This window comes from Tenrec ecaudatus, chromosome 10 (assembly GCF_050624435.1).
Source record: "Tenrec ecaudatus isolate mTenEca1 chromosome 10, mTenEca1.hap1, whole genome shotgun sequence".
Lineage (NCBI taxonomy): Eukaryota > Metazoa > Chordata > Mammalia > Afrosoricida > Tenrecidae > Tenrec > Tenrec ecaudatus.
In genome coordinates this window covers 32,411,590-32,437,963 of record NC_134539.1, presented here as the reverse complement: position 1 = coordinate 32,437,963, position 26,374 = coordinate 32,411,590, and the positions used below count along the sequence as shown (strand labels likewise).

General features: G+C 48.0%; 2 protein-coding genes across 2 annotated transcripts; both read left to right on the top strand.

Annotated features, from left to right (window-relative positions):
* Positions 1 to 210: 210 nt before the first annotated feature.
* Positions 211 to 6,389, top strand: FANCG (FA complementation group G). The gene is made up of 14 exons (XM_075560082.1): positions 211 to 666; positions 858 to 948; positions 1,160 to 1,291; positions 1,570 to 1,772; positions 2,469 to 2,604; positions 2,779 to 2,909; positions 3,010 to 3,156; positions 3,275 to 3,426; positions 3,823 to 3,889; positions 4,165 to 4,454; positions 4,944 to 4,990; positions 5,181 to 5,336; positions 5,747 to 5,870; positions 6,017 to 6,389. The coding sequence occupies exons 1-14, from the start codon at positions 499 to 501 to the stop codon at positions 6,141 to 6,143; spliced, it is 1,971 nt and encodes a 656-aa protein (XP_075416197.1). The 5' UTR covers positions 211 to 498; the 3' UTR covers positions 6,144 to 6,389.
* A 3,887-nt stretch (positions 6,390 to 10,276) lies between these two features.
* Positions 10,277 to 24,415, top strand: VCP (valosin containing protein). The gene is made up of 17 exons (XM_075560081.1): positions 10,277 to 10,573; positions 13,110 to 13,221; positions 13,406 to 13,578; positions 14,434 to 14,576; positions 15,176 to 15,306; positions 15,772 to 15,903; positions 18,815 to 18,917; positions 19,330 to 19,463; positions 19,539 to 19,674; positions 20,138 to 20,250; positions 20,598 to 20,762; positions 20,863 to 20,985; positions 21,182 to 21,394; positions 21,549 to 21,857; positions 22,095 to 22,250; positions 23,460 to 23,614; positions 23,762 to 24,415. Exons 1-17 carry the CDS (start codon positions 10,557 to 10,559, stop codon positions 23,865 to 23,867), a joined length of 2,421 nt encoding a protein of 806 aa, XP_075416196.1. The 5' UTR covers positions 10,277 to 10,556; the 3' UTR covers positions 23,868 to 24,415.
* The last annotated feature ends 1,959 nt before the right edge of the window (positions 24,416 to 26,374 follow it).

Genomic DNA, 26,374 nt, shown 5'->3' with positions numbered 1-26,374 from the left:
GGGCTGCGGAGGAAAAACGAGGCTTTCTCCTTCCGTAAACACGTCGTCTCAGAAAGCCACAGGGGAAACTGTCCTACAAAGGGGCCCGAAACGGACTGCCTGGGGGACAGCCAGTTTGGGTGGCGCCCAGCCTGCACTGGCCCCGGCGCCGCGCGCCCAGAACTACGACTCCCAGCGTGCAGCGCGCGCCGGCCCTCGCGCGGGGGAAGCCGGGACCGCCCGAGCGCGAGTCTGGTACCGAGACCCGCGTGAGCCTTCCTCAGGGCTCCGGCCTCCGCCGACACCGAGCCGAGCGACGGCCCTCTCGGACGCGCCCGCCGCGTCCACCCGGGCTCCGGCCAGGCGCCGCTCTTCCCGGAGTTAACCTCTGCCCACCATCTCGAGCCGCGAGGGCTGCAGGCGCGGCCCACCGGAGCCGAGCTTGGAAGCCGGGCGGGCGGCGGGAAGGGACGCCTTCGCAGCGGCTGACACGGCTGGGCTGGCCAGGCCGACACCCCGATGGCCGCAGAGGACCCGCGGCCGGGTGCGGTGGCGTCGGTGGCCCCCCCGGGCCCGGCCCCAGCCTTGGCTGCCTTGTCTCCATCCCCAGTGGACTCGTCACCGCCACCCGCCAGCTATTTGGACCCGTGGTGGAGAAAGAATGACGACCTCGTTCGACGGATGAAGGTGACGCAGGCACTGGGACCCTCGCGAGCCCCACACTCCCAGAAAATGGCTTTGCCGCGGAATTACTTCTGCCCCTCGGGAGGGGCTGAGCTTCAGGACCCCAAAGAGCCAGAAAGGACCAGAGCCTTTCTCCCTGCCAAAAGGGGGGAGGCAAGCACTGGTCCTCACTGAGAGTTGCTTTCATTCTGCAGGTGACTCAGGACTCGGGGCTGTTACTGAGGCAACAGCTCTCGGCTCAGGATGCGCTGCGAGGGTTCAGGGAGCTCCTTCACATTCTGCAGGGTAAGGTACCGGAGACCAGTAGCACCATTTGAAGAAGTAATTTATCGGATGATCTGATCTGGCAACTTGCTATCGTTTCCAGACTTCTGCCAAGAGGTTGGGTTCTTATTAAGGACGTTTTGGTTGGAGTGGGGTGGTCTCTGGGTTCGGATCTGCTTTGGGGAAGTTTTGATGAGGGAGTGGGCACCGCAACCGGCATTTGTTGCTTCAGCCCTCCCTGCAGCTGTTTCTGCTCTCCCCCTGGAGCTGACGGTCACGTGCAACTTTATTACCCTGAAAGCAAACCAAACCCAGGGCTTCACAGAGGACCAGGGTCAGGATATCCAACTGGGTCTCGAGAGAGGTAAGGGCCAGCCATGCCTCTGTTGGCCTCTGCCTGGGCTTAAGCCCCTTAGGGAGGGGGGAGGAGCACAAGAATGGGTCACCTCCAACAACAGAAATGTCCTTTTCTGGTCCTCTGCCTCTCAGACGCGGTTGATGAGTTCTTACTGTGACTTTTGGGCTTCTGCAGAAGGGGAAGAGGAAAGGCTGTAAAGGGATGGAGGATGAAATTTCACCTCAACTGTGTGTGTGTGTGTGTGTGTGTATGTTCGTTCATTCATTGGTGTGGTCTCTCTACAGTGCTAGAGGCCCAGGAACAGCAAGGGCCCAGGCTGAAATGTGGGATCAGGGAGCTGTGGAAAACTGTCCTTCAGGCCACCTCCCTCTTACCTGAGTTACTTCCCGCCCTGCACCACCTGGCTGGCCTCCAGGCTGCTCTCTGGCTGAGCACTGGCTGTCTTGAGGATCTGAGCTTGCTGTTGCAGATGCTGAATGGCAGCCAGGTAATAGGGGAAGTGCCTGGATGTGAGGACCCCTTTCCCTGGCGGCAGTGACATTGTGTGCTGGCTAGGTTGATGGTCAGAGACCTGGCACTCTTGGCTGGCTTGCCTGTTTGGGCTCTTATTCTCTTGGGAGTGTGTCTCTACCTCTGTCCATGGTCATGGGGGGGGTGATGAGATAAGTTAACAGGTTACATCAAGTCAGGAACAGAAAGTATTAAGAATACGGCCCCTTTTGTCCTAAGCCCTTTCCTAGCTCTCTCTCTGGTCCTTGGCCTCTCTGCCTTTCTGTCCCTTGACCCTGGTGCTGCATGCAGCAAGTGTTACAAAGCTCCTTTAGCTCAGAAGGCACCCCACTCTCTAAGGCAGCCTTCTGGGGAATGTGTTTATGGTTAAATGTTCTTGAGTGGAGTGCATGTAACCTTGCTCAAGTCCTTTCCAAGCTTCAGTCTTAGTAACCCTGGCATGGTACCGTGCCCCATGTCCTCACAGGCTTATCATGAGACGGTAAACTAGAATAGATCATCACTGTGCCAGGTTTTTCTTCTTCTGCTTATCCTTGCCCCATAACTTTCTGTCTGTTAGAGTTGGGGAGCAGGGAGCAGGAGGACCCTGGAGCTCAGCTAGCCAGCGTAGACTGAGACTGAAGAGGGGTTGTTATGGACCTTTGAATCCTCTGATCATGCTTCTGTTCCCAAGAATGTGGCCTCTGAGGACCTGTTGCTGCTTCTGAAGTCTTGGAGTCCCCCATCTAAGGAGTTAGATGCCCCATTGACCCTGCAGGATGCCTGTGGCTTAAGAGATGTCCTTCTGACAGCATCTGCCCTCCGTCAAGGTCAGCTATGGACCTGACTCCTTCCTGCCTTCCTGCTCCCTATCTCACGGGACCCTCTGGTCTCATGCTCTCTGTCAGGTACTATTCAGCCCTAGGGAGCCGCTCTGGGTTCTTGTTCCCATCATTCATCCTGCCCTCTGCACCTCTCTAAGCTCATACCTTGATTTCCCTCAGGCCTCCAGGAGCTGATCACAGAAAATTTCCCCAGGGCATTGAGCAGCCTGCAGGAGGCAGCCTCTGGTTTCTGTTCAAGGGCTGTGCTGGCCCAGGTGTACACGGCACTGGGGAGCTGTCTCCGTAAGATGGTAAAGACGGTCCTGGGGTTGGGGAGGGGAAACCATGAGAGCTGTGGACCTCTTCTGCTTTGTGAGGGCAGCCGGGGCCTGATTCCTCCCACTCCTCCAGGGCAACCCACAGAGAGCACTGTTGTACCTGGTTGAAGCCCTGCAAGTGGCATCTGTATGGGGTCCCCCACTTCTGGAGGCCTCCAGACTGTATCGGGAACTGGGGGACACAACAGCAGAGCTAGAGAGTCTGGAGCTGCTGGCGAAGGTAGGGACAATGCCAGGTGTGAACACAGGGCAGAGGGTGATGAAGCGCTTGTGTAGAGACCTAAGGACTAAGGATAAGGAAGATGATACATTAACTTTTTCCTTTCTGCTACCTTTAGGGCTTGAGTGTTGCGCAGAGCTCTAAAACCCCCCAGGTTCTCATAGAGGTAGAGTTGCTACTCCCACCACCTGACCCAGCCTCGCCCCTTTACTGTGGCACACAAAGCCATGCCAAGCACCTGCTAGCAAGCCGATGCCTGCAGACAGGCAGGTGAGGTCTCCTCCTACTCGCCTGAGCTGTTCTCACTTCTGGTGCCTTCCCTGGGGTGCAAAGTGCTTTTGTTCTTGGGATTGGGGGTTAGAGCAGGGAGTAGTGGGACATAAGTCCCTACTGCATGGCTTCCTGACTCCCTGCTGGATCTTTACTAATAATCCTTCAGCCTGGCCCCACCTCTTGCATCTTTCAAACTCCAAAGTCTCCTCCGTCCGTGGTATAACTAGGGAAGATCCACACTGCGCTCCCAACCACCACCCTCTACTCTCCACCGTCCCCACTGGCCAGGGCCCTGAAGTGGCTTTCCATTACTGAGAGCAAACATTCTCACGGGAGCTGTCCAAAGGTACCACTAGTATCCTAAGGTGAGGCTCACTGACTCGGACTCTGCAGGGCTGAGGATGCTGCAGAGCATTACCTGGACATGCTGGCCCTGTTGCTGGATGGCCCTGAGCCAAAGGTAAGCGTGTCTTCAAGATTCTTTGCAATGGTGTGGGAGGCTTGGGCTCCTTTTCAGAGTAAAACAGGATGGCTGTTTCTGTTTTTGCCCCTACTGTTCAGTTTACAGTCCACTCTGGATGGTGGGGGTGGTGTGGGTAGAGACCAGACCGGGCAGGCTTTCCAGAGTAAGTGGTCTGGAGCAACAAGCCATGAGCAGTCTTTGCATGGCATGAGAGTCTTACTGAGGCTGGGACAGTGTCCTCTGCAAGATCCTGTACTCTCCTTCCTCCCCAGTTCTCCCCACCTGCTGGTCCCCCAGGGTCCTGCGTGCCTGAGCTCTTCTTGGAGACAGCAGCTGCACTAATCCAGGCGAACCGAGCCCAGGATGCTTTGACTGTGTGTGAGGAGCTACTCCGCCGAACATCATTCCTACTTCCCAAGATGCCATGGATGTGGGACGATACCAGGAATGGAGCCAAGGAGCTTATGAACTACCCGCTCTGGGTCTCTGCTGTTTACTTCCTTCAGGGCCAGGCCTGGGTGAAGCTGGGGGCCTCCAAAGAGGCAGTTAGTGACTTCAGCCGGTAAGTTCAGGAAGTGCTGGGGGCAGCTCACTGTCACTGCTATTGAGTTCAATTTTGACTTTGAGCAACGGTTCTCAACCTTCCTAGTGCCATGACCCTTTCATACAGTTCCTCAGGTTGTGGTGACCCCCCAACCATAAAATTATTTTTGTGACTACTTCAGAACTGTCATTTTGCTACTGTTATGAATGACAATCCCTGTGAAAGGGTCGTTCAACCTCCAAAGGGGTTGCGAACCAAAGGTTGAGAAGCACTGACTTAGAGCAACCCTACGTAGGGATTCTGAGACTGTAATTGTTTACGGGAGCAAACCGCCTCCTCGTTTCCCTCAGAATGACTGGTGGCTCTGAAACACCGAACTCGTGGTCAGCAATTCAGTGCCTCATCCACACCGGGGGCATGATTGGGTCCAGGGCCGGGAGCCTGTCTTGCCCTCGCTACCTCACAGTTCCTGAGCTGGAACTTCTCCACTTCTATGTCCCACTTCAGGTGTCTTGAGCTGCTCTTTCGAGCCCCGCCTGAGAACAAAGATGAAGGTAATCTCGACTGAATTCTTGTCTCTTCTCGCTAGAAAGTGTGCAATGGAGATAGACCTGCCTTCCATGTGTCCCAACCAACTGGGAGACTTTAGGAAAGGGGCCTCTGGGTACAAGATAAGAGCAGAACTTGGGGGGTTGGTAACTGTGTGGCTGGGAGCCATTTCTTACCTTTGAGAGTGGCCCCTAGGGATTGCTTCCAACTGTGAGTCGAGGTGCAGACCAGATGTGGCCGTGCAACATCTTCGGTTAGCTGCCCTGGTTAGTCGTGGACTGGAGTGGGTGACCAGTGGCCAGGATACCAAAGCCCTACAGGACTTCCTCTTCAGTGTTCAAATGTGCCCAGGTTTGTATACTTGTGTGATGTCAGATATTTGAAAATGTGCCTGAGCAGAGAGCCCCCTGGGGAGAGGTATTAGTTGTGAATGGGATTGTGCTGTATAAACTCAGGGATACAATCAAGTGTGCACATGCAGACATATGGGAGAGTTCTTGGGTTTTCCCAGTGTCCTCCGACGCAGACAATGACTCCACTAGAGGTAGATTGGGTAGGAGCAGTGCTGGCGGAGTTCTGTGTCCTGGGCAAGGGAAAGAAGGCAGCATCTGGATTTATGGGTGACGTTCAAGGTGGACTCTGGGATAGGAATGGTTGGGAATGATCTCCAGTTCCACGTACAACAGTAGGCAAGACACTTCTCTATACACTGGTCCCCAAATCTCAGCTCTGAGGCTTTCTACTCTTGGATTGGGGTACAGGACATCGAGATGCTTCCATTCACCTGCTTCAGACTTTGCAGAGGCTGGGTCGGAGTCATGAGGCCACTGCTCTCTGGTGGAGGCTGGAGGCCCAAAGGAAGCTGCCACCGGAGGCTGCCACAGGGTGAGGCTGAGGCCTGTTGGCTTGGGACTGGGAGGCACATGAAGTCCTGGAGCCTTGGGCCTGTTGTGGGGAGGAATAAAAGTAGAGATGGCCACCCAATCTTCCACCTCATCTGCACTAAGACCATCTTCCCTCTTGTTCTGCAGGTCTCTCCCTCTATACTTAGAAACCTGTTTGAGCTGGATACGACCCCCCAACCAGGAGTCTCTCCTGGAAGAGATTCGGACATCTCTGCAGGAGCCTTCTGATCTGGAACTGCCAGGCTTCCCTTGACCAGCTTGACCTCGGACCCCAGGGGCCATCTCCATGTGGGAGGACGTTTTGCTTTACCATCTTTGGGAAGTGTGGCAAGAGCTTACCATTCTTGGATAATTCCAGTGTTGGCCAAATTCAGACGAGGAACTACCATCATGTTTGCAGAGGAAGCACCCCCACTCCCCCAAACAAGGCACTGGCTTTGTTTATGGCATCCTTTTTTTGTTTTTTTCCTCTGTTTGAGTAAAATATTTATCTCTTGTCTGCCTTGTATATCTACTTGAGTGGGAAGGTTGAACAGCTCTTAGATTCAGTTGGGTGCTGGTTGTCTAAGATTGTTGTTAGGTGGCATCGAATCTGTTTTAACCCATAGTGACCTTATGCACCACACAACGAAACAACGTCCAGTCCTCTGTGCCATTCTCACAATTGTTCTTGGGCTTGAGCCCATTTTTGCAGCCACGGTGTGAGTCCATCTCATTGAGGGCCTTCCTTTTTTTTGCTGCCCTCTACCAAACACGATGTCTTCCTCCAGGGACTGGACTCTCCTGTTAACATGTCTACAGTGTGGTGTGTGAGGTGAAGTCTGTCAGGGGCACTCTAGCTGTACTTCTTCCAAGACAGATTAGTTTGACCTTTTAGCAGTCCGTAGTACTTTAAACATTTTTTTCTTTATCATTTTATTATGAGCTTTTACAGATATAACAATCCATAGTTCCATTAGATTGAGTATAGTTGTATAATTGCAGCCACCATAATTTTCAAAACATTTTCTTTCTTTTTGAACTCTTTGATATCAGCTCGCCTTTATACCCTACCCCCCCCCGAGCCCTTTATAATTTTTGCCATATCTTACACCATCCAATGTATTCATTCACCTACAGTTCTGTTTGTATTGCCCTCAAGTGGGGCTATCCAGTCGTCATAGCTATCAGTTCCCCCTTCTCCCTCGTCCATAGGGCTTTCAGGAGTCTAGCCTCAGAATGCAAGTGCAGTTATCTAACATATCCCTCTTACAACATCATTTCCTCCCTTCTGAGTTTGATGAGGGGCATGAGCAATGCAGTAATCATGTTAGGTTTCTGGAGTGGCATACCTTGGTTCTTAACGCTGAAAGAATTCATGTGGCAGAAGCACATTTGTAATGCAAGTGACTTTTACAAGGAAAAGGGAAGTTTCAGGCATTCACAGGAAATCCCAAAAGGGGCCTGAGAGGGAGCTTGCTTGGGCCTCAGGCCTGGGTGGCGTGTGTGCGGCCCTGCCCTCCAACCTGCAAAAGCACACCTGAACAAGAGGAAAAGAGTCAAAGCATCAAAGAGGCTTGGTCTTGTGGCAGGCTTGTATTTCCTCCAGCTGGAGAGCCGTGGTTGAAAGTATTGGTCCACCTCATTGGCTGAGTTTAAACATAACTGGGCGATGTCATGTAGCTGGACTTAGAGGGTGTGTGTGAGCATGCTCAGTTTGGATCTTTCCATAGGTGTCTAATACGTGCTTGATTTCTTTCCAACACCTTTGTTGTGCCCTTATGCAGGCACTGGGGAGACAAACCCCTTAGTTCCTATTCTGGCTGCCACACAATTACTCAGAAAACAGTGACTAGTCTTTCCCATTGCTGAAAAGTACAACTAAGGTCAGGGCCCTGTGCTAACTGACTACCATGGAGTTGATGCTGACTCATCGTGACCCTATAGAACAAGGTAGAACTGTCCCTGTGACACGATAATTGTTTAAGAGAGTAGAAAGCTCATCTTCCTTCGGCAGAGCTTCTAGTGCAGGGGTCCTCAAACTACGGCCCTCGGGCCACATGCAGCCCCCTGAGGACATTAATCCTCCCCGCCGGTGTTTTTGCTGCTGCTGCCTGCCCTGTTTAGCAGCCGACTCATCCTGGGCCCATAGGAATTTGTTCATATATTTTTAAAAACTATAGTCCAGCTCTCCAACAGTCTAAGGGACAGTGAACAGGCCCCCTGTTTAAAAAGTTTGAGGACCCCTGTTCTAGTGGTTTCAAACTGTGGACCTTGTGGATCAAAGCCCAGCACGTCATCACTATGCCATCAGTGTTCCTCTTGCTCAGTGACAGATGGGTGGAGTTGGGTTTGAGGGGTAGTGGTGGTGGTTTGGCAGGCCCTGTGGGGCAGGAGTGGGTGCTTAGTATTGAAAGGACAGGCAGATCTTTGAGTCTTTTAGGGTAACTCTGCTTTCTCATCCCAAATTCTAGAGCCAGCCCTACCTATGTTAAATGTCTCCGTGGGGGTAGGAGGCAAACAATGAATTGAGTCAGCATATCACTGAGAGCTGCCTATTGATTGTAGTCTGGGTTAGCTGATATTGGATTTTAAAGCACAGCGAGCAGTTTGCTCGATGCATTTTAGAGCTTATGTTGTGAGCACCCTGGTTTGCAAAAGGCTTTGGATGGCAGTGACAGCTGAAAATCCATTTATAGGGTCTGAAAATAGATAAGTCTCCACTGAATTCTTTCTGAACACTAACCAAGGATGTAGATCATATCCCCATCAGGCAGAATGCCTTGGAGAGTGGATTACTTCAACCCCTCTTCAGCCAACCTAGAGGGGCAGTCTCTCAGCGGCTTGCCTGTGTGTGTCCTTGATGGAGGTCACTTTATTGGGGACAGTAAGGGGTGTGCGTGTGTGCGTGTGTGTGTGTGACATCATCATGAGTCCTGCCTTACCAGCCTTGCCTTGACTGTCAGTTGGAAGGCCCTGGACCAGCTTTTTTGTTTCCTTTGCCTCCCCTGCTTTATTTATCTAGCTTCCCAATTGTGACTCCTCTTACGCCCTCTCAGCCTTGTGCAAAAGGCCTCCCTCAACTAGATGACGTGTGTCTTTGTCTCTTAGTAAATGTTCTTACAGTATATTTTGGGACAGAGTATCTTTTGTATCCTAAAACAAATGGCAAGGGTTCTGCTCAGGGAAGAAAAGAAATGCCAAATTCCAACATATTTATAGAGACAACACTTATTAAGTGTTAAACAGGATGAATAATTCATCCAGATGAGGGAGATCATTGGATGAGGCAAAATGGTGTCCAAGGATTTACAAGAGCTGAGCACTGTAATTAGGGCATGAAGATAAGGGAAACTGTCACCATAAAGGACACTTCTACCTCACAGTTGCAGGCGGGACTACAGAAATGGGAAAGGGACCATGATTGGGATACATATATTATGCGTGGTAGAAGAGTTTACAATATTGGGCCAGGGATCTCCCTTTTGGAAATTGATATCCAAATCCCAACTGGGACATACCCAGACAAGTTGCCCAAGGGCCAGGATATTCACATTGCTTCCTTAAATGGTCAGAATTCAGTGGAGATTGAATTTCTGTGGAAACTCTAAAGTGGATTTAGGGCTTTTACTGTAAACCATAGCTTCCTGCAAATTTAGCGCTCAGAAACGAAACTCCTAAGAGTTCTCATTAATTGGGTATTCGTTCTGTGGTCGTCCTTTGACCCCTCTCTTAAGTTCTATTCCTTCCCCCATGGCACCCATTTAATCCCCTGCAGTGAGGGGAACACACGTTCCCAAGCTCCGATGAACGGTAAAGCTTGTGGGCTTAGTTACAAGAGGAAACAACGATAATAGAGGAGGTTAGGAACTAGGTCCATAGGTTAGGGGGAAAAGAATGCTTTCTGATAGAAGATCCTCCGGTTTGGAAGATGATGGATGTGCAGGTTATCACAACAGAACTAGACTAATATTGCTAGTTGCCGACGAGTCGATTCCAACTCCAGGGGACCCCATGCTTGACAAGAGTAGGGCTACTCTGATATAAGGGTTCAATCCATTGTGCCAGGTTCTTCCAGGAGGATAGGCTCCGGAGCCAATGAGCTCGAGCCAAGTGGGAGAGTCCGCCTCCCAGCTTTAAAGGTTCGCCTCTCGCCAGCCGATCTGGCCCCATCCTTCTCATTGATTGGCTAAGAATTCCATTCCGTCGAGGAAGCGTAGCGTGGCGGCCAATTGACTTGGCGTTACTAGGCGTGTTGCATCCCAGAGGCGGGAGTCTGGTCGCAAACGAATTTTCTGATTGGCTCTAGCCCGCGGGTTGCTGGGGAGAGGCGCGGAGAGGCGGGCTGCGCTTTCAGGGCTAGGCAGTGATTGGCTGAGGTGAGAGCGGCTCTCCTTCCGATGATTCGGCTCTTCTCGCCTCAGTCTCGGAGAAGCGTCTGCTGCCGTCGTTTGAGTAGTCGTTGCAGCCCCTCAGGGATCCGGAGCCAGCGTCTCCCGCCGGCCCACCGCCCCAGTGCTGCTGGGGGAAAGCGAGAGGGAAGTCGCTGGCTGGTTTGTCGCGGCTGATCGACCCCCGCCCACCCTCCCGTCTGGAGAGCCGAACCTCGGCCTAGTCGGTAGCCCGCTGCCCCTCGTAGCCGTTACCCGTGGGCCGCCACAGCCGCCGGCCGGGAGAGGCGCGCGCCATGGCCTCCGGAGCTGAGTGAGTGTGTGGGGGCGCGCGCCCGCCCGCTGCGGGGGCGCGCGCCGGCTGGCCGGGCCGCACCGCGGTGGGTAGGCCAGGCCCGGCGCCGGGCGAGTGCGGTGGAGGCAGGGGTGGGGAGGGAGCGATGGAAGGAGAGGCAGGGGCGAACGAGGGGCGGCGGGTCTGGGCGGCCTGGCTGCGCACCGCGCTCCTCGAGGCGGGGCTTGCGTTGGGCCGGGTCGGGGCCTGGGCCGGATCGTGCTGTGTCATGCAGGCCCCGGCCGGCCCGATTGGCTCTGTGGGAACGGCCGGCCGGGTTCGGTGAGGGCTGCCGGCCCGCGGGCCGGCGCGGAGCCCGGCGCGCTGGGGCACCCACCAGCTACCGGCCAAACCCCACCCCGGAGGCTGGGGGTCCCCGGAGAGAGCAGGCGCCGCGTGCCGGAGTCCCCGGCCGGGCCCGGTGGGCGTGGACTCGGGCCCACGTGAAGGCTTCGGCGGCCGTGTGACCGGGCGGAGGCCGGGCGGGGACAGGCCGGGCGAGCTCGGGGAAGCTCTCGGCGGCCCGGCCCGGCCCCGGCTCGGCATCCCCGGCGACCCAGGGCCTTGCGTTCTCTGTCGGCCTTTCTCCGACTCCAGGCCTGAGAGAGAGCAAGCCTCGGGCAGCCGCGCTCGCCTTTGTGACCCGGAAGAGGGTGCTTCCCGTGCTCTTGAGTTTGGTGTTGAATTTCGAACCGCAGCAGCGCATATTTTACGGGCCTTCGGGATTGGCGCCTACGTGGTCCCGATTCTTCAAACACCCGCATACCGGTGCCCCCAAAGTTGAAACTGGACCCCGAGACTTTTTTTGGTTCCACCGCAATCCCTCATAAAAAGCGTCAGATGAAACCTGACCACGTAGCTCACTTAGTTTCGAATCCAAAGCTGCAGCTACTGAAACTCTCAGGCAAATCAGCCCTTGCTTGGCCTTTGAAGAGTTTCATTTTTGGAGAGACGTGCCTTTTTCTCTAGATTCTGAGTTAGGTGTAGGATGGCCACTAACTAGTCCTTAAGATATTTTCTGAGGTTCTCCAGTGTTTTGTTTTCAATACTACAAATTCTTGGAACCTGGCATCAGTGGCCATTTCTAAATGCATATCTTGATGACTTAACCTGAATTCCTTCCAAGTCCTCCTTTGACCTATTGAATTTCTGGAAAGGACCTGACTCATGCAGAAGACAATGGAGGATGTCCCATAGGCCTTCAGAAGTGCTCCTTGTTCCCAGGCCCAGCTGTTGTAGAGACTACCCCCTTTGGTAGTTAGATGGGTAACTGAGAGGTCTTTTCCTGAGGGGAGGGCACACCACTCATCTCCGCCGCCAGAGTGGTAGGCAGATACGAGTATACCTGATGGCTAGAGGCATCTTGACATTTTTCTTGGTGGTGGTGCCTTTGGCTGTAACATTAACCCTGGTTGACCTCTCTTCCTCCACTAACTTGCCACCCAAAAGTGAGAGGCTAGAAATGACCTAGGTAAGAAATTGTCATTAGGAGCGAATGATCTTAAGTTTCCAGGAAGTAGTAGAGACTGTTTTTTTCTAAGGGAAAGGGATTTGGTTTGGGTTTTGACCCTTTGAGCTTCCTCAGTGGAGTTGTGTGCCTGTGTGAAAGATTACAGTGAAGCTGCTTTTGAGCTTGATCCTCTCTCTGGAAGGTTCATATCTTTTTAATGTTTTTTTTCCTCCTCCCCCAAATGTGAAAGTCTGGCATTCAGTATAGCCTTTAAGGAGGATAAGTGCTAATGAAATTAAATTGCTTCATCTGTCTCCAGACATGGTGGGAGTTGGGGGCTCAATTCATTTTGTGGGAAAGTTGGCACAGAAAGAGCTTGGGCTTTACATGCTGCAATGCTCTGTACGTGTGTGTGTGTGTGTGAATCTACTACCTCTGAGGAAGAGGAAGTGTCTTTAATCTCCAAGCTAATGTTAGTAGTCCTGGTAAGCAGCAATACACCATGTGCCAGTCATTGTGTAGAGCACTTTATAGTCCTTGTCGTACTTTAGACAGTAACCCTGTAAGGTAGCTATTATAGTCTTCGTCTTTCAGATGAAGACATTACTGTCCAGAGAGGTTAAAAATCTTGCCCAGGATCTCACTCAGCCAGCATTAGGATTTTGGTTTAGTAAATCTTAACTAAAGAGCCCTACATTTTAATGACTTTTTATTTTCTTTTTAAAAAATCATTTTATTGGGGGCTTTTACAGAATCTATACATAAAACCACAGTGTACTGTCTACAGGTTTGGTCCCCCTTTGATGTTCTCTTAGGCTGTAGTTTTCCCATTGTTGGGCCTTAACAGCTGGGACATCAGTGCCTGGTATAGCAAGAATTGCTGGAGTGGAGATGCCCTAGATATTACCCCCTCATGACTTTCTCATCTAAGGTTTTTGGTGTAGGGACAACTTAATGTATCCAATCACCTTTTTTTTTTTTCTTTCTTAACTGCAGTTTAGAGATTAGTGGGGCCTCTTGGGCTGTGGAGTGTATATTAAAATTGACTTAATTTCCTCTTTCTAGTTCAAAAGGTGATGATTTATCAACAGCTATTCTTAAACAGAAGAACCGTCCCAATCGGTTAATTGTTGATGAAGCCATCAATGAGGACAACAGTGTGGTGTCCTTGTCCCAAGTAAGTTGGGTCTGCAATTTAGTCTTTCTTTTCCCAGGTTTCTTCTATCACCCACCCTCCTTTTTTTTTTTTTTTTTGCAGTGGCCACAGGTAGAGTAGGGTTTATTGGGAATCCCAACCTCTGGGCCTGCTGCCCTCCCCCTTTCTGCCCAGTGACCCAAAGGCCTTAACCTTCTTTCCTCAGCCCAAGATGGATGAGCTGCAGTTGTTCCGAGGTGACACAGTGTTGCTGAAAGGAAAGAAGAGGCGGGAAGCCGTGTGTATTGTCCTTTCTGATGACACGTGTTCAGATGAGAAGATTCGGATGAACAGAGTTGTTCGGAATAATCTTCGCGTACGTCTAGGGGATGTTATCAGGTGAGGATGGAGTCCGTGGCCTCTCAGGGATGGGAGACCAGAGGCAACCTGCTTTTTAAGCTGAACTACCACAGAAGTCTTGGTAGCTATTTAAAAAGAGAGAGAGGGAGAGAGAGAGAGAAGTGAATCAGGAAGATTTGTGCTTCCGGGAAGTGTTTAGGTTTAGTTCTACTTTAAGACTTTGGACAAGTTAGCCTTCCTTTGACTTTCTTAGCACCTTCATTTTTACCTGTTAGCAGTTTAACATCACACCTGAGACCATGTTTAGAATACCGTTTGAGAACCACGTCTGCTACGTGATCCCCAGAAGTTATTACTGCTTTTGTCTGCATCAGTTTGCTAATGTTCGGGCTGGGGTAAAGGATGTGGCCAAGGAAGGTGGGAGCCTAACAAGTCTTTTGTTAATCCAGAAGAGAGGTAGTGTTGGAGCCAGGCTGAATCAAGCTTCTAGGAGTGTGTTAGTCCATTGAGGGTACTCTGACCACCTGGTTTGATACTTGTCAAATGAAGGCTTTTCTTGTAATATTAAAATGCTGGAACACCAAGATTAGCCAGAAGGGATCACCCCTGGATATATCTAACTGAAGCCCTCCGTATATTTTCTTTTTGGGTTCCCAATGTGTGACTTGCTCTATCGGCCTCTTATAGTTCCCCTAACGACCCTCCTTCAGTGTGACTTGTCTTAGTTCTGCTTGGCTTGTTCTCTGTCCATATTCTCCTTCCTCTCTTCACCTAAAGCCATCCCTGCCTTTTCTTTTTCGCTCATTGTTGGCTCTCTGTGCCAGGCCCTTTCGGACACCCAGTGCTTGGGGCTGCAGTGTGGTTGGTAATGTGGAGTCTGCTTGTCATCCTCAGCATTCAGCCATGCCCTGATGTGAAGTACGGCAAACGTATCCATGTGCTGCCCATCGATGACACAGTGGAAGGCATCACTGGCAATCTCTTTGAGGTATACCTTAAGCCGTACTTCCTGGAAGCTTACCGACCCATCCGAAAAGGTGAGAGAATTCTAGATATTGAATTGAGGATGGTTAACTGTAGGGTTTGAACACTTTTGTAATTCTTTTTGTTTTTCAGTTTTATTGGCATGTAATTTACATAGCATACACTTTTAATTGTTCAATCCTTCAATCATATGAAGAATTATATAGTCATTACTATATAAATTTTAGAACACTCCCCCCCATGTCATTCTTTTACATGTGCATACATCATACATACATGCTCATGTATTTTCTGGGTTTCTTGCTTTCACTTTTATTTAGACTCCTGCAAGAGGGGGTTAAGCTGTTCTCTGAAAGAGGAGATGGTTTGTGTTGACTGTCAGAGTACAAAGTTTATATAGCATAGATGCATCACTGGTCTAGTGAAAGCCTGGGTTAATCTTTGCCCCATAAGTCCAAACTATAGGGGCTTGTAAGTGGCAGAGGGCTGAATCACAGATTAACTTTCTCTTATTGGATGTTCAATAAGAGGGGTATGGGGCAGGGAAGCAGTATATGTAAGCTTGTCTCCTAGACACCAGTTTCTGGTGAAAATTCTTACCTGATTTTATAATTTACACCTCTAACTGCACTTGTACTCCTTGCTTTTGTAGGAGACATTTTTCTTGTCCGGGGAGGAATGCGTGCTGTTGAATTCAAAGTGGTAGAAACAGATCCCAGTCCTTACTGCATTGTTGCTCCTGACACAGTCATCCACTGTGAAGGGGAGCCTATCAAACGAGAGGTGAGTTCTCCTCCTGGTCTCTGGTTTCTGATGTGTCGATTGGGTGGTCATGGCGTAGCTGTCAAGCTCGGGTGTTCTTGGATAGTTTCTAGAGGCTGGTAAGAGTCCAAGGTAGTCATTTCTGTGTTTCTTGAAAGTATCTAATACCAATAATTTAAGAATTCTAGATGGCACCCAATATAATTCAAGTGATTGGGAGAGTTTTTAAACAAATGGAACTGATGGCATAGGACTTCCAGCTCCAGGTTCCCTTCCTAATAAGACCAAGGACAATATGAGAGGAAAGGGCTTTGCTGGAAATTTTGCCATGGGATTTGCAGAGTTCTGTGAGGGAAGGATACCCTCAGTGGAGAGTCTTTCTACTCAATGCAGTAGATTTCTCCATAGCAGGTAATACAAGGATTTGCTGAAACTCGAATTTTGTTACTATTCCTGCCTTCTCCTTTTCTTTGTCCCCAAATTCAGGATGAAGAAGAGTCCTTGAATGAAGTAGGCTATGATGATATTGGTGGCTGCAGGAAACAGTTAGCTCAGATAAAGGAAATGGTGGAGCTGCCTCTCAGACATCCTGCACTCTTTAAGGCAATTGGTGTGAAGGTGAGTATTGCTGGTTCTTGTGGAATTAAATACAGGGATGTGATGAATTAATAACATTTCTTGTCATTCATACCTTGGATTAGAGGTACAGTGAAATCCATGAGAACCAGAGCTCAACATGTAAGTGCTTTCTCCCTTTAACAGGATGCATGCAGTCTTGCATTTGTCATTTGTTTATAACATATAGGTTTTTATTTGAATTTCCCTTCCCTGGCAGGTTTCAGCTTTATGTAGGGCCCGGCTTTCATAGATTTTATTGTATTACATTCTGTGAGTTTACAGTGGACTTTAAATTCTTTTTTTTTCCCCGTGTATAAAGAGAATTTTAATTAAATGGTCAGTGCTCATCAAGAAAACATACCTCCCCTGTGCTGTCAAAGCTCACAGCTCCAACATTATACTATGTGCACCACCAATCCAAAAATCTTACACCATCTCACAAAAGAGACAAAATGAGACCGAGACCCAAAGTAGGGCCAAAGCCAAGTCAGTGAAGGAGAAATCATCTCAGGTTGGTGGGGGTCTCCACATGGCTTCTGGCAAAAAATGCTAAATCATGATAAGGTCCGGACTCTAACCGGAACTTACCAGGGAATAGGAGGACGTCTCCCACTCTGATCCGACCAGTGTGACCGCTCTGGCGCTTCCGCCTTGATCGTATTCTGGTCCCAGTTAACGGTGCCACCCACAAATGTGTTCGGACAGAATTTTAGAAAAGAAAAGAAAAAAAAACAAAAAACCTCCTACTTCAAGGTTGATCCATGCGCCCGCAGCAGGGCCCGTGGTCTCAATCCCCAATCCTGGACGAGTCCCCAAATAATAGATTCGGGGAAGGAAGGTGAGCTTACCTGGACGCGCGCAATAATCATGACCAGTTGAGATGCAAAAGTAGTTTATTAGCTAGCTCGAGCTAGGGCTTCCTCCCTCTGCTGCCTGGCGTAGCAGGGATGCAGTGTTCAAAGGGAATCGGCCTGGGCTTTAAATTCTTAAGAGCTACTGATAGTCTAGAACAGGCCAGGCCAGAAAGTCCGTCACATGCCTTAAAAAAAAATCAAAAGCCAAACCCGTTGTCAATTCAAGTTCAAGTGCCACCCTTGGGGGGAAGATAGGGCTGTTTCTTCGAAGCTGTAAGAATTCTTAATATGAAAGCAAATCTTTTGTTTGCCAACCTGTCTAGAACACTGCTATTCGATAGAGAAGTAGACCCAATGGTTGAACTACAATGTAATGTGACTTCTCATTGCCATGTCATAGGAGCCACTGAGGAGGACATTAATACTTCACATGCAGAGTACATCACACAAAAACTTTTGCCAAGGTTTTCATCTTTCGATGAGGCCACAGGAAAGATGGCCTCAAAACGGAAAATATGTGGTTGGATCAGTCATGAAAGGATGATAGATTAGAGGACTGACTGCTGGAGTGAATCACCCTCTGGCAACAAAGGCCCTCCTTTCTTAACCCCATAGGTAGGGTGTCTGGTCATCTGTCCACAAAGTGGAGTATTCCTCTACTCAGTATCTTCAGATGGACTCAGAACAGTTTAAGGCAGTTTCTCTGCTCTTAGTACAAGATGTAGTCATTAATCTTGTCAATTTAATTTAATCATTAAATTGGCTCTAAGTAAACGGTTTTCCATGCATTTCCTGTCAAATGTCCATTCTTAGTTGGTACCAGGGTTGAGCCCCGAGTCTTCCCTTCTAGAACACTAGTCATCTTGAGTGGTTAGGATTAGAAGACCCTGGAGACACACAGTTAAGCTCTTGACTGCTAACTGAAAGATGGGTGGTTCAAACCTACCAGTGGTTCTGTGGGAGAAAAGACCTGGTGATTGTGCTCCTATTAAGATTACAACCTGGAAATAAGCTGTATATACTCGAGTATAAGCCAGCCTGTAGATCAGCAGAGGTACCTAATTTTACCACAAAAACTGCATTAAAAATGTGCTGGAAAAAACTCAGCTTATACACCAGTCTGTATGGTAATCAATGAATATGGGGAAGTTCAGCACACAACTAAGGCAAAGGAAGACACTGGGAATTTCACAAGAGTAAAATGCAGCAACAGTAAATACTGTTGCCTTCATTATCCTGTTGTTCTGTAGTAGAAGTCAATCAGCCAGCAGGTACATAGGTAAACATGCAAGGGAAACACATGAGGTGAGGTGAAGGGGGGAGTGTGTCACAAGTGTACGTAGGTATGGCAGAGTTTATTTGCACATGTATGTACTTAACTGCTGCAAATATACCCATGGATGTAGTGGAGCATACAGGGGCAGAAAATCCTGATAGCAACCTAGCCATAATCAAATACTTTGAAGGATGAGTCACCAGGCTAGGGAACTTAAGACTACAGGACATCTAGATCAAAGGGCATAATACAGTTCCACAGTGACAATGCACAACCTACTTGGTGTGTGAGCAGCTTTAAAAGCTTACAAGCAGTCATCTAAGATGTAACTGTTAGTTACATCTAAGATGTAACTGTTATTTGGAGCAAAGAAGAGTGAAGCAAAAGACTCCAGGAAACAATGGGTTCAACGATCTAATGGACCACAGCCTCCACTAGGCTGAGGCCCAGAAGAACTAGGTTTTGTCCAGCTACCCAACCACTACCAACCATTCTGAGCAGGATTATAGTAGGGCGTCTTGGGCAGAATGAATGGGTGGTGGGGAGAATGCAGTAAGATTCAAGTCATAAAAAATAGGCTGGTGGAACCCCTGAGACTCTAGTTCTTAGACACGCTTCCAGTTTAGAACAGAACCCAGATTGCATTCTAGGAAACCCTACAGGGTAATTCAACTCTGCCCTGTAAGTTAACTTTGTATTAGAATTGGCTCAAAGGCTCACAACAGGGTTGGAGGAATGTGTAACAACCTGAACCTAATTATTTTCTTGTATTGGCCTTCAGCCGCCTCGGGGAATCCTGCTTTATGGGCCTCCTGGGACAGGGAAGACCCTAATTGCTCGAGCTGTAGCAAATGAGACTGGAGCCTTCTTCTTCTTGATTAATGGTAAGACCCAGCAGTCTACCTAGAAATGTCCATGTGTGAAAACCTTGTGGGTGACAGTGATCGATCCACAACCAATCATTGGAATAGCATGGGACTCGGACAACTTTTAGTCTGGTTCCATTGTGCATGAGGGACTGACTCAATAGCCACTAAAATGTTAGAAATCAAAAGGCCCATACTTTGGGCAAATGGATGAGGCCAGCTAGCTCTGGGAATGATACTTTAGCTGATAGAGGTCCAAGAGCATTTTACATTTTCATATTTTGTGAGAAAAGTAACTGGGACAAGGTCAACAGAGGTGATAACTACCACTTTCTCACACAGTCCCTCTGTACCAGGCGAGTAAGATATCTGATTTTTTGAGAACGGGGAAGAAGTGGTTTTGTTATTGCTTTATTTTGTATCCCTTTAGGTCCTGAGATTATGAGCAAATTGGCTGGTGAGTCTGAAAGCAACCTTCGTAAAGCCTTTGAGGAGGCTGAGAAAAATGCTCCTGCTATTATCTTCATTGATGAGCTAGATGCCATTGCTCCCAAAAGAGAGAAAGTAAGAACTTCCCAAAGGGAGGGTGGGGTTGACAGGTCCTGACTTCACTTCTGACCAGACATTCTGTCCTAACAGACTCATGGGGAGGTAGAGCGACGTATTGTGTCACAGTTGTTGACCCTCATGGATGGCTTAAAGCAGAGAGCACATGTGATTGTCATGGCAGCAACCAACAGACCCAACAGCATTGACCCAGCCCTACGGAGATTTGGTATGGGTCCCAAATTTCAACCTTGACCTTTATTTCATTGTTCTGTCAATTCTACTTATAGTGACTCTATAAGACAGGGTAGAACTATCCTTCTGGGTTTCCAAGAGTAACTTAGTACAGGAGTGGAAAACCTGGTCTTTCTCCCAGTCCTTACTTACAGGGAAGTTAAAATTCTGTGTATAATCTCTTCCCACCTCCTTTATGTGAACTAAGTCACCCAGTTTTAAGAATTTCTTGTAATATTTTGTAGCAATAAGTCATAAGAGTCTTTTTCCTCATCATCTGACCTATCTAGGATGATCACAGCTGTCCTGGCTGCTTGGAGATTGAGGAGTTTGCCAGGACATGAGCCTTTTTCAGTGTTAAAATCAGGACAGTTCTGGGCAAACTAGGGTGGCTTGTCACCTTTGGCTTTCTCCTTCTGGACAAGAAATGAACCCTGACTGCATACACTGCCCCACAGGTCGCTTTGACAGAGAGGTAGATATTGGAATCCCTGATGCTACAGGACGCTTGGAGATTCTTCAGATTCACACTAAGAACATGAAGTTAGCAGATGATGTGGACCTGGAACAGGTAAAGTGGTGCTGAGGACTGGCCACAAGTCAGGTTGTCTCTAGGGAACAAATAGGGATATAAGAAGTATGAGGAGACGGAAATTAATTTCTGGAGAGGAGGAAAGAATCTTAGAATCGAATACAGGGCGTTGGTAGGTTTTTTTCAATCAGGCTGCATTAGAGTAAGCCAAAATTGTTGGAGCAGTTCTTATTTCTAGGTTCAGCTTGAGCACTTAGAGCCCAACTGGTCAAATGGACTCCTTGTATATGTTCAAATACGTAAGATCCAGAGGGGGGTCAGGAGTCTAGCATCTCTGAGCTACCAAGTCAGCTGGGTCATAGAGTGAGTTGATCTTCTCTATTCAGGTAGCCAATGAGACTCATGGACACGTGGGTGCTGACTTGGCAGCCTTGTGCTCGGAAGCTGCTCTACAGGCCATTCGTAAGAAGATGGATCTCATTGACCTAGAGGATGAGACCATTGATGCTGAAGTCATGAACTCTCTGGCAGTTACTATGGATGACTTCCGGGTAAGACTACATACCTTCTCCTCAGGTAAACACATTTATTCACTCACAACTCAACACAACCCTGGGAAGTCTCATCTCTGCTGTTTCTTCCCTGTTTTAGTGGGCCCTGAGCCAGAGCAATCCATCGGCATTGAGGGAAACTGTGGTGGAGGTGCCACAGGTGACCTGGGAGGACATTGGAGGCCTAGAAGATGTCAAACGTGAGCTCCAGGAGCTGGTCCAGGTAGGGTGCTATGGTTCAAGGTGGTTGCTACCATGGGCAGTACACTCATTGTAAGGATTGTGAGGGCATAACTCAGAAGCCTGCTAATTTATAGATTTGAGACACCCACCAAGGGGTCGGGGAGAGGGGATGCTTATGTTGGGGTAGGGTTCTGAAAGTACCGGTAGTCCTGAACTTCTTTTTCATTTCTCCCTAGTATCCTGTGGAGCATCCAGACAAATTCCTCAAGTTTGGTATGACACCCTCCAAGGGAGTACTGTTCTATGGACCTCCTGGCTGTGGGAAAACCTTGCTGGCCAAAGCCATTGCTAATGAGTGTCAGGCCAATTTCATCTCTATCAAGGGTCCTGAGCTGCTTACCATGTGGTTTGGGGAGTCTGAGGCCAATGTCAGGGAGATATTTGATAAGGTAAGCTAAAAGACTATCTCTTCACCCATTTGGGGGCAAGGTAGAGGTCGATAACTTACTGTTTTGGGACAATCAAAACCAGCTTATCATTGGCAACTCAGCTTGGACAATGAACGAGCTGTGCTTCTGCTTAAGTTTATTCTTCCTCCTACAGGCTCGTCAGGCTGCTCCCTGTGTACTGTTCTTTGATGAGCTGGATTCTATTGCCAAAGCCCGTGGTGGTAACATTGGAGATGGTGGTGGGGCTGCTGACCGAGTAATCAACCAGATCCTGACAGAAATGGATGGCATGTCCACAAAAAAGAATGTGTTCATCATTGGAGCTACCAACCGTCCTGATATCATTGATCCTGCTATTCTGCGACCTGGCCGCCTTGATCAGCTCATCTATATCCCACTTCCTGATGAGAAGTCTCGAGTTGCCATCCTCAAGGCCAACCTGCGCAAGTCCCCAGTAGCCAAGGCAGGTGCAAGGTGATAGATAGGTCTTACAAGGAGCTTCCATGAGTCTTTCTGGCTAGTATAGTGTGCTCTTTGGTTTTGGAAATTTCTGAGGATAGGATAGACAATTGGGGTAGGGGTTATGATCTAGAGTCTGGAAGCAAATGGATTGACAGATGATGGTACAAATTAGTTGGGAGGCTCAAAGATCCCAAGGGAGAAGAGGCTAGATGCTAAGGCAGCTTTTTTTTTCTCTTAGGATGTGGATTTGGAATTCCTGGCTAAGATGACTAATGGCTTCTCTGGAGCTGACCTGACAGAGATTTGCCAGCGTGCTTGCAAGCTGGCCATCCGTGAATCCATTGAGAGTGAGATTAGGCGGGAACGTGAGAGGCAGACCAACCCTTCAGCCATGGTAAGCCTGTATCCTTTCCCCAATATATGGCAAGTGTTCCACACCAAGCCATGGCCTGCACTATGACCTAGAGTAGGGTTTGAAAGGATGACCTGTTTGTTTCAGAAGATGTTTATTTAGTTGAACTTCAGAGCTGGGCTTCTGACACTGGATTTGTGGAACTGTCGTGGACTTGTTGAAATCTTATACAAAATTTATTGTGTGTGTGTGTGTACATGTAAGTTCCATAACAGTAGTCTTTCACCTTACTGGTTTCCACTGTATCATTGCATATACTAGAGACTTAGCAAATAAATGGATGAATGATTTTCTTTATCTCTTGTAAAGGAATCTAAGAGTCCTTTAGTTTCTTCCCCCTAAAGTGGTTACTGATCCTAGGACTCAGTAACTAAAGTGGCCTCTTAATGGAAGAGAGAGGATTTGAACTGGGCGGTAAAAAGAAGTGAATAATAACCCCCAAAGAAAAGTGAGAATTGGAAAGTGCTGACTGGATTTAAGAGGATGTTTATTACTGGGTTGGTACTAAAGGTCTGGTGATCTGCTCCCATCAAGATTAATCACAAACACCCTCTAGAATGTAGTTCTATTCTGTAAAATATGGACCCACAGCTACACTTTGTTATTGAAAGTAACCGCCAGGTAGGGTGTAATCCAGATGTGGAGAGCACTGAGAAGCACGTATAATTTATATGTAGTAAAATTTACTTTTCAGATATGTTTTCTTTCCAAGGACGATAGAAAGATTTTCGTTATTAATGACCCCAAACCATATTTCTTTAGATTCAGGAGTTTTAGACTCAAATACTTAAAAGAGAAAATAAGATTGTATTGTCCTGCAACTCATTACCAGTAGCATAATGCAAAAGCAAAACAGCTTGGAAAATAAGGGGGGAGGGAGGCGCCTTCCATGCTTTTTTATAGATGTGTATAATAATGTAACTATAGATGTGATGTCATCACCTCTCTACCTTCTAGCACCTCTAGCAGTGATCTGGTTCTTGGTTCTTCAGTTTTTCCTTTACTAGAATGTCCTGACAGGTTTTTATTAGGGCAATGCCTCACTTTGGACAAGATTGGCTTAGAAACTTAGGTTGGATTGGAGAGGCAGGGAGATATCTAGTAAGATGCTTGTGAGATTGGGAGGACCAGGGAATTTAAAATGAGCCTTAATTAATTCACCCTGGTGGTCTGTTCTAACTAACCCTACAGGAAGTAGAAGAGGATGATCCAGTGCCTGAGATCCGCCGAGACCACTTTGAAGAAGCCATGCGCTTTGCCCGTCGTTCTGTCAGTGATAATGATATTCGAAAGTATGAGATGTTTGCCCAGACCCTTCAGCAGAGCCGGGGCTTTGGCAGCTTCAGGTAACGGGGATGAAGACATTGGGCAGAGTTGAAGGTGTCCTGAGGGCCTATCTGAACAAGGTGATAGGTGGGTTACGGAGACTAGAGGGGTCCTTAGGAAAACTATGCAGGTCCTGTCCTAACTCAGTTTTCTTTCTTAATGCACAGATTCCCTTCAGGGAACCAGGGTGGAGCTGGCCCTAGTCAGGGCAGTGGAGGCGGCACAGGTGGCAGTGTATACACAGAAGACAACGATGATGACCTGTATGGCTAAGTGCTGGTGGCCAACAATTTGGCCGACTGAACCTTGTTCCTTAGGGGGGGTGTTGCCTCACCCAAGAGGGACCAGGGATGCGCCCACGGCCTGCTCCATTCCTCAATCTGAACAGTTCCGCTAGTAAGACTCTGGATGGAGCTTTCTTTTGCAAAAAATATAAAACAAAAGTGATAAAATAAAAGCGATTTTCATTTGGGAGGTGAAAAGTGACTTAACAGGGATTTGGGCCTTGAGCCTATGCCATTTCTGTTCTAGTTTGGGACAGTGTGGGGACTTGTGCTGTATTTGAACCAATGCACCACCGCCACCCCACAATAGAGCATCTTCACTTCATTCAATGCAATGCTGCCCAAGCCCTCCCTTCTTCCCCCTCCTACCCAATCTGGGTAGGAGAGTGAGGGGCCACAATTGCTGGGTGTTTATATAGAGAGTAGGTTGATTTTATTTTACATGCTTTTGAGTTAATGTTGGAAAACTAATCACACAGTTTCTAAACCAAAAATGACATGTTGTAAAAGGACAATAAACATTGGGTCAAAATGGAACCTGAGTCCTGGTCCCTGTGCCTGCTTCTTTTCTTGGGAAGGGCTTTGGGCTACCCCCTCACTACCAAGGCACTCTTTCAAAGGAGGAATACTGATAGTGGATTGTACCACCTTTTATACTCTTCCCCTTTGCTGTAGTGACTGAAAGGAGCAAGCTTGGTGGGAGCTCCCAATGTGGGACATGTGGTATCCTGCCACTCTTTCTTGACTTACCCTGACTAAAGCGTTTATTGGGGGTGCTCTGCAGATTTTTTTTAAAACAAGAATATTGGATTTTATTTCCAAGGTGTGGAGTCCATCACAGTTCAAGCGGGAAAATGACATGATCGGACTTTATTTTTAATTTAATAAATCTTTTTATCGGGGCTCATAAAACTCTTCTCACAATCCATACATACATCAATTGAGTAAAGCACTCTTACACATTCGTTGCCCTCGTCATTCTCAAAATTCGCCTTCCACTTGGTTTCCTGGAATCAGCTCGTTTTCCTTTTTTTTCCCCTCCCCGCTTCCCCCTTCCCCCTGAACCCTTAATAGTTTATAAATAATTATTTTATCTTATGCAAAAATATTAAGAGTTGCAAAAAATTAACTGCCTGGAAGTAGGGGTTCTCAGTTTATACTGGGTTTTGTTCCCTGTCTAGAAGTTCCAAATAATCATTTTCTGAGGATGACTTGTAAATTTATGTCCAGTTTTATATAAGTACTTCATATTATAAAACCACAGTCATTAAATATTTGTACTTCAAACTACACATCATTTACCCAAGTTCAGAAAAGTGGAATGAAAAGATAAGGAGCTTTTATCCTGAGCTTTTTGAAGCACTTTTGTAGACTCTTCCTTTAAACAAGTACCAAAGTAATTACATAGTGTTTTTGAGGGCATAAGAACCCTGATACTGTAGTGATTATCTGGTTGGGTTGCTAACTACAAGGTCAGCAGTTCACCACCAGTCATGCCGGAGGAGTAAGATAGGGCCTTCTACTCCAAGAGTTAATAAAGAGTTAGTTTTGGAAATTCACAGGGGAAGTTTTACCCTGTCCTATAGGATCACTACAACTCAGCATCAACTTAATGGCAGTGAGTTTGTTTTTGGTCTAAGGGCATGACCGTGACCCCACATCCAAAGAGGGAGAAGAGTATGGTGTAGAGAAAATATCGCACAGAATCAAATTTGTGTTGGTCTTCTGAGGACATTCATGCCTAGCAAGAAATATCAGATTATTGGATAGATGCTCTCTCTACACACAACATAGTTATAGCTGAATGAATCGACATCTCTGGAAATCTCATGGTAGATTTCGACTTCCTTATTTTCTGACCCTTTCCCCACCAGAATCTACCTTTGGTCCTCCTGCCCTTCCCACCATTTAAGTATTGCCTGTTGGTTTAGCGTTCATTAGTCGTTTGTTAGCCTAGTGAGTTGGCTGCCTAACCTGAGTGAGGACATGATCATTTGAGAAAAGACATTTGGTACCTATCTGTTAAGCTATGGAAATATACAATAACAAATCTCATCTCCCAGCCCCCCACCCCAAATAGATATATTTATTGATAGTATGATAGAAGTTTGTCACGGAATGATTCACTTGCCTTACAACCTGTCGCTCAAGAGAAGAGACAGTTGGGCCTCTGGGTCCGTTTGAAAAGCTAGCAGCAGGTTTGTAGAGAGTGATGGGCCTCGGGAGGGGAGGAGGCATGCCTATCATTTTTTAATGCTTGTTTTGGCAGTGCAGCCATGAACAAGGAGGTAGCTTCTTGAGGGCCTCCAAGTTAAACTGATGGAAGATGCTTTATAAACTAGAAAGGGCAATCAAAACGATTATTTGCCTCGTTAGAGGCATGTTTGGGTTTCTCAAATGTTGATCCTAGATTTGCCCTGAGAGTTGTGTAGGAACGCGGCTCCTGAGAAAAGGTCTGGCAAATTAGTAGTTTTACTGTTAAACAACATTCTCTCC

Bases quoted from the DNA above. Each gene is read 5' to 3' on its own strand.
- VCP (XM_075560081.1), top strand. The intron at 20,251-20,597 runs GTAAAGTGGTGC...TTCTCTATTCAG, and splicing joins ATGATGTGGACCTGGAACAG to GTAGCCAATGAGACTCATGG. The intron at 21,858-22,094 runs GCAGGTGCAAGG...TTTTTCTCTTAG, and splicing joins GCAAGTCCCCAGTAGCCAAG to GATGTGGATTTGGAATTCCT.
- FANCG (XM_075560082.1), top strand. From the start codon at position 499: ATGGCCGCAGAGGACCCGCGGCCGGGTGCGGTGGCGTCGGTGGCCCCC. The intron at 3,157-3,274 runs GTAGGGACAATG...TGCTACCTTTAG, and splicing joins GTCTGGAGCTGCTGGCGAAG to GGCTTGAGTGTTGCGCAGAG. The intron at 4,455-4,943 runs GTAAGTTCAGGA...GTCCCACTTCAG, and splicing joins GCAGTTAGTGACTTCAGCCG to GTGTCTTGAGCTGCTCTTTC.